Source organism: Nanorana parkeri, unplaced genomic scaffold, assembly GCF_000935625.1.
Source record: "Nanorana parkeri isolate BGI_ZX_2015 unplaced genomic scaffold, ASM93562v1 scaffold491, whole genome shotgun sequence".
Classification (NCBI taxonomy): domain Eukaryota; kingdom Metazoa; phylum Chordata; class Amphibia; order Anura; family Dicroglossidae; genus Nanorana; species Nanorana parkeri.
Window position 1 is genome coordinate 1078734 of NW_017306759.1, and position 6848 is coordinate 1085581.

The following is a 6848-nucleotide window of genomic DNA, read 5'->3' on the forward strand; positions in this document are numbered from 1 at the left end:
TTAAAAAGGAGAACCATGGGGAGAGTGAAATGGACTCCTCCCCATAGTTAGAGCGGTCATGTGACACTGAAGCTGTCACACATTGGCTCTAGAGATCGAGAACAGCGCGATCACATATCGCTGATCACTCAGTTCACGATCTTCTCCCTGCAGAGAGGGGGGACTGTCAGTCACCGCTCCCCACAGGGATTCCCCCCCTTCGTTCCTCCAGCCCTGACTGAGGGGGCGGGCACGGCTGACTCTGCCTCTAGGGGGCCAGCTGTCAATCAGGTAGCGGGGTGGATCCCGACAATATTGTCTGTAGGGGGAGGGGGCGGGCACGGCAATATTATCGGGATCCATCCCGGCTGCAGCTCTGCGCTGTCAACATATAGCGGGCATTAGTCCGCTATATGCCGAGCTGTGTTACAGGAGGTCATTAGTAAATGTCGCCCTGTGACCCTAAAGAGAACGAACGCAGAAAAAGGTCGGGCCACAGTTCTCTTTTAATCTCCATCTGCCCTCTTTAGTCCCTGCTTTTGGTTACTCACCGGATGGCTTGAAGTCTCGTTCCCTTTGTTCGCAAGCCGGCTCAGGATGCTGCGCTCGGACATCTGCAGCCTGGCGGCGATGGGCGGAATGCGGGCGAGGGAGGCCGGCAAGCGGGTCACATCTGCCTTCATGTCGCTCAACAGTTCCTCCAGCTGGTTCAGCACTGGTTGGAAGGGAGAGATCTGAGACACTTGTACCGGAGTTCTCTCTACCATCAGTCAGATAAACCTCCTTTCAGGTCACATGATTCCCCCTTCGGTTTCCCTGTACAGCCCTCGCTAGAATATTCTACTTTAACCCCTTCATGACTGGTATCTAACCCCATAGTTCTCCTTTAAAAATTGCGTGCGTCCGTGAAACGGCTACAAAATTCAGTACCCCAAAAAGTCCATAGATGACGCTTTAAAAGCCCCCCACAGGTGATCACTTTAGAGATACCCAAAAATACTGGCCGAATAATTATTGCCCTCACTCCGGCGATACCAAACATGTGTGGCACGTTCGTCGTTTTCATACGTAGACGCACCCCAAAGCGCGTTTACGTGAAGATGCGTGTGCTCACGGGGGCGGGTGGGACTTTTAAAAAAAAATTATTATTTTTAGATTTATTTTATTTAATATTAAAAACTCTTATTTTTTAAAATTTACTTTAATTGCTTTCACATCACATAGGGACGCTTAGAAGCCCCCCATGTGATAGCAGATGGTGGTGACAGGTACTCTTTAAAGGTGATGCTGGGGGTCCAAAAGACCCCGAGTGTCACCTTTACACTCTAAATAAGCTATTGAAGTGCAGATCGCAGGCTTCAGGAGCCGAGCAATGACAGCTCAGGGACTGGAAGTGATGCAATCTGCGTCGCTCCCGGTCCCATAGAATGGGGAGGGGATCGACGAACAGAGGTTCGTCCATCTCCTCCCCGGCTTCCCGCCAACCAAAGAAGCTGGTCCCGGGCCTGTTGGAGGGGCAACGGAGCCCGGGAAACACGGCGGGGGGGGGGCCCTTTACCGGCCCATAGAAGCGATCTGGCGGCAGCTGAGCCGCCAGAATCGCTTCTACTGTAAAGCCGACGGTCAGCTTTACAAGTTTAAACAAAGTCCCGGCGGCTTTCGTTTGTTTAAACAGCCGCGATGCCTGGCCAGGTACACTGTATGTCGTCGGTCGTGAAGGGGTTAAAGAAGAACTAAAGTGTTTTTTTTTTCTTTTTTTAATTGCCGTGAGGTAGGTAGAGCCCCCCTCGCCATAACATGTCTCCTGCTCAGACTTGTACATCATCTTAACAGCTCCCAGGAGCCCCAAAAGCTTTACAGAAATGAACTCAGAGAAGAACTCTTCCGCGTACATATCTTTGAAAATGACAACAAAGACAACTTTAAAAATTGTTATAGTAATGACAATCCACAAACAGATACTTCTAGATCATTGTCGGCTTTTTATACCTGGTTTTTCTTTTCCTCACAGCGGCCATTTTTACTAAGGGCAGATTAATATATCTTCCCTTTACTTCCTGGAACTCGGGCACATGTGACTAGGACATGTGACCATGCCCATCATCTCAGGGGAGGAAAATGCCTTTCCCTGAGATCTCCTGAGATTTCCCAGGAATGCTCTGCTGATGTAACCTTCCCACGATGCCACGCCTGGGCACAGATTGCATCACTAACGCCCAAGAGGACCAGGAAGTGGAAAAAACAATTGTAAGTAAAAGAAAAAATATGTTGGTTTAGCTAATGAATGGAAGATGATTTCATATCGGCATACAGAGCTACATGTTGGAGTTGAATTTTAGTAAAAGGGGGTTAAAAAGGTCCACTTTAAGTAGATTGCCCATGACTTCCTGTTTTGGTGACCATCTGTCACAAGTACAGGAAGTAAAGTGAAAACTATCCAGTGCTGAAATATATATATTTTTTTTCTTTTGCAAAATACTTTATTGAAAATAACTTAAATCTCCTTCAGAAAAATTATAAACCTTTATAGTTTCCCTTACGGCAGTCTGTACTTGTCCAAGCGTGGTGGAGCTACTATTACCAGCATGCTTTGTCCAAGCGGAGCCTTGTAGGTCCACCATAAATAGAGATGTTGCTTAGCCAACGCAGCGCCGGGAATTCTGATTGGCCGGAAAGGCGGCGTCATGCTTCCTCGTCATCTCATGAATCGTAATATTAAGTGTCCTTACATCATTCGTTTGTATTGCTTTAGAAAAAATGTGAAATGTCCCTTTAAGAAAAAGTATCTGTAATTGGTATCGGTGAGTACTTGATCAAAAATATCGGTACTCGTACTCGGTCGTAAAAAAGTGGTATCGGTGCATCCCTACAAAGCATGCAAGAGAATCCAGCATAATGCAGAAAGGTCCAGCATTGGTTGACTGGGCATATAAAAGGTTAAACTAGAGTGACATGGCACAGTGCAGAAGTATATTGATTAGACCAGCGCCAGGAGTAATACAGTAGATGTTATGTACAAGGATTTAAATGTGTGACATTTCAGAGAGAACTGCTACGTTCCCCGGCACCAGAAAGATTGTGATTGGGCACATTACTGTGACTTAAAGTGACACTACACTCCGGAGTTACAGCTTAAAAATACATTCAAGTACCTGAACTATGAACAACATTGTCTCTTATTTGTCTATCACTCGGCTGTAGATCCTCCAATCATCTCTGAATTGGTGCTATAATCTATTTTAAAGATACAACTCCTGAGGTTAGCGTCACTTTAAAATTAGCATGAACGGCAGCAATAAAAACTTTATAGAGGTTCAACTTAATCCAAAAAGAAGGTTTTGGTTGGAGTCCGACTTTAGGGAAAGGGGGTATCAGGGGCAGCTGTGTCATACCCATGCCCTTTGTTTTTATAACAGTGAGCGGTTATTGTGTTATATAGACAATTTGGATGCAGTAAGCGCTCGGCGGACTGCTTCCTAACATTTCAAAAGGTGGCACACAGATGTGACATTATACAGTGCAGAGATGACAGGTTCTCTTTCATATACCTATATGGCGTCTTCTCTCCATCTCACCTTTATGGAGAACGGCGTTGGCTGGCTTGTTTCCCGCCAGGGACTCTTTGGATAGGTGTTGGTGGCTCTCCGCCAGACACTCCACCTCCGAGAAGCGAGCGTTAAGAGCCATGGCTGGGTGAGAGGGATCTTGCGTCATGTTCAGGTAGGCGGCGCGGCGCAGCTGCTCCTCGATCACCAGAGCCTGTTCGAGCAGCTAGAGGGGGGGGGGGAGAAGAAAAATGTCAATAGAGAATACCCGGAACAGACCTGGGAAAGTCTAATCATCTGATTGGCTGTGGGATGCTCTTGTCTGGTGAATGACGCATCACTGTTCCATTCTATTTTTGTGCATATATACGCTGCGCACATATACGGCTCCATACGCGGCTGTGTGTATGGAGCCATTTATTTGCATATGTTGCATATGGTACAATACGCACGTACGCGCGCATATGCGCGGCAGTGTGAATGAGGCCTTAAAAGCTTTCACAGCTCATCAGTTTAGTGTCATCAGTGATTGATAGCCCTGAAATTATTGCTCTCATTTCGACCATATGGAACACGTGCGGCGTAATGGGCGCAATCGTCGTTTTCGCAGGTATGCGCACCTGACGCATGTGTGTATGTATGGGTGGACTTGTAAAAAAAAAATTGGAAACTAATTTTTTTTACAATTTTTTTTCCACTTAGCAATAAAGTTATCACATAAGGGGGCTAAGAAACCCCTCCTATGTGATAAAACATGTGACAAGACCCCTAATGTCACCTAGGACCCCCCGAAGAAGCTGATGAAGCACAGATCTGCTCCATCAGCTTCTCTCCAGCGTCTGAAGCTGGAGAGTGACACAAGAATGCGGAAGGGATGTCATATACATTAGACTTGTGCGCCGTCAAAAAATTTGTTCCATTTCGGAATATCCGTTATTTCGTATTTCGTAATTCGTGTCCGAAACTCAATTCGGATTCGTACGAAATACGAATTTTCGTTAGTTTCGGCACATTTTCGTAACTTTACGAACATTCGTTATGATGAAGTTAAAAAGCAAAAATACCTTTGTTAATATTGGAGTCAATGTGGTAGTTGTTTTTTTATCAGAAATATGAATTCCGTTAACGGATTCCGTATCCGAATTTCGTATTTCGGACTTAAAAAAAAACCTACCATCAACTCCAATATAAATGTACTTTGCTTTTTAACTTCAATATAACGAATGTTCGTAACGGAACGAAAATACGTCAACGGAATTTCGTATTTCCTGCCTGTGTATTGTAATGCAACCCTTAGCAGCAGCGGATTAAAAAAAAAATCTTGTCATGTTGTTCAACCTCATTTACAGGGGTAATATTAGTTCCTGTTTCAAAGAAATTCGGATCCGAAATTCGTTAACGGAATTTCATATTTCGGAAACTGCAATTCGGATTTCGTATGCTTACGAATCTACGAATTTCAGGAAAATTCGTACGAATTTCGATTCGTAACGAATCGCACATGTCTAATATACATCAGTTCCGCATTCTGACAGCGGAGAGGGGACCGGAGGGAGCTCCCCTGTCAGAGAGGCACTATGCTGATCCCGGGCTCGCCCTAGTCACAGTGGAGCCTGGGATCATCGTGACAACGGGAGGGGGGACTTTTACGCGCTGGCCGCTCATACAAGCGATCCGCCACCTCTAGAGCCGGCGGATCGCTTGTATGTTAACAGACATCGCTGCTTGTTTTTAAATTGTCGGTATTTCCCAAACGGCAAGTGGGCGTGGCTGAGCGGACATCTAAAGACGCCCGCTCAGATCTAGAGAGCTCCCGGCCGGCCGTTGTAGGTAGTTAAATATACCCTGAAAGAGTTACCTTTATTCTTCAATTCCTCCTTAAAAAGAGCAGCCGTGCCTAGAATCCTCTCTGCCTTGAGCCCCATATCCGTGTATCTGCAGTATGGAATCTAAGGTACTGCTGCCTCTGACTTCTAGTCTCACCTGATTTGGGGTGAGATTTGATGATGTCACTACTGTGCCGCTCATTGTTCTCCTTACTGGAGAGGAAGCTGTACCTGAGGATCTGCATTGCAAGGATCTCCTTTATTGTGCTGCTCATTGTTTTCCTTACTGGAGAGGAAGCTGTACCTGAGGATCTGCATTGCAAGGATCTCCTTTATTGTGCTGCTCATTGTTTTCCTTACTGGAGAGGAAGCTGTACCTGAGGATCTGCATTGCAAGGATCTCCTTTATTGTGCTGCTCATTGTTTTCCTTACTGGAGAGGAAGCTGTACCTGAGGATCTGCATTGCAAGGATCTCCTTTATTGTGCTGCTCATTGTTCTCCTTACTGGAGAGGAAGCTGTACCTGAGGATCTGCATTGCAAGGATCTCCTTTATTGTGCTGCTCATTGTTTTCCTTACTGGAGAGGAAGCTGTACCTGAGGACCTGCATTGCAAGGATCTCCTTGCTTCTGCTTCACTCATTCTGTAATTCGCACACCATAGCGTATTGGAAACTCGCGTTTTGCGATTTGCAGTAAAAGAAACGCACGGCAAACGTGAGTTTCCGAGGGAGTATCCGGCTGTATCCTGATGGAGTAAAGTACGTGCGTTAATACGGGATACGCGCGTTAATACGCCCCAAAGTAAAATGCGCACGTGAGAACCATGCCCATAGGCAAACATGGGTTTTCACCTGTTGCACGTTTTACCGCGCGTAGGAACGTGCGGTAAAACGCTCAGGTGTGGACCGGGCCTTAAACTTCCTTCAGCTCTTCCGCCGTAGGTTGAATACATCTCAACCAGTCATCGGCTCACCAGTCATCAGAGGGCAGCAGTCATATGAGGAAGCAAAGATGTCTACCAGCTGGCTGCTTTTCTAGATGTATCTCTTTCTAAGGTAAATGGTCTGATAATGCTGTGGTGTGATAATGGTTATAGGTTGCTTCTGTCCTATGGATGTTACCATGAAAGGTATACTAGAGGAGTATGAACTAGAGAAGACTTCGGACTATGATGGACATGAATGGAGGGGATGGGGAATTCAGGGAGTGCACACCTTGAAGCGCCTGGCCAGGAACTTATTCTTCATCTCTAGAAAGTTGCCCTTGTTTGCTTCGGATTTAAATGGCTCGTTAATGACCGCAAACGGAGGGTCATTCTGGAGGTCCTGCCACCTTGCATAACCGTGGCTGAGGAAGGGTTAAGGACAATGTACAAAAATTATCAAGAGACCATCTACAGAAATTGCTGATAGAGTCACAATGGAAAAAGAAGAAAAGGAAAGGAGGAGGAAAAGGGAAAAGGAGGTGAGAAAAGGGGGAAAAAAAAAAATCAGAAG

The 6848-nt window shown here is 45.9% G+C and overlaps 1 protein-coding gene across 1 annotated transcript in view; it reads right to left on the reverse strand.

The window, feature by feature from the left end:
* Positions 1-6848, reverse strand: part of CHD3 (chromodomain helicase DNA binding protein 3) — a 60708-nt gene that overhangs the window by 5216 nt on the left and 48644 nt on the right. The window contains exons 35-37 of the mRNA XM_018560997.1: positions 6567-6699; positions 3555-3750; positions 531-694 (exon numbers count right to left, since the gene is read on the reverse strand). Coding sequence (XP_018416499.1) covers positions 531-694; positions 3555-3750; positions 6567-6699 — 493 coding nt within the window. The remainder of the gene's footprint in view (positions 1-530; positions 695-3554; positions 3751-6566; positions 6700-6848) is intronic.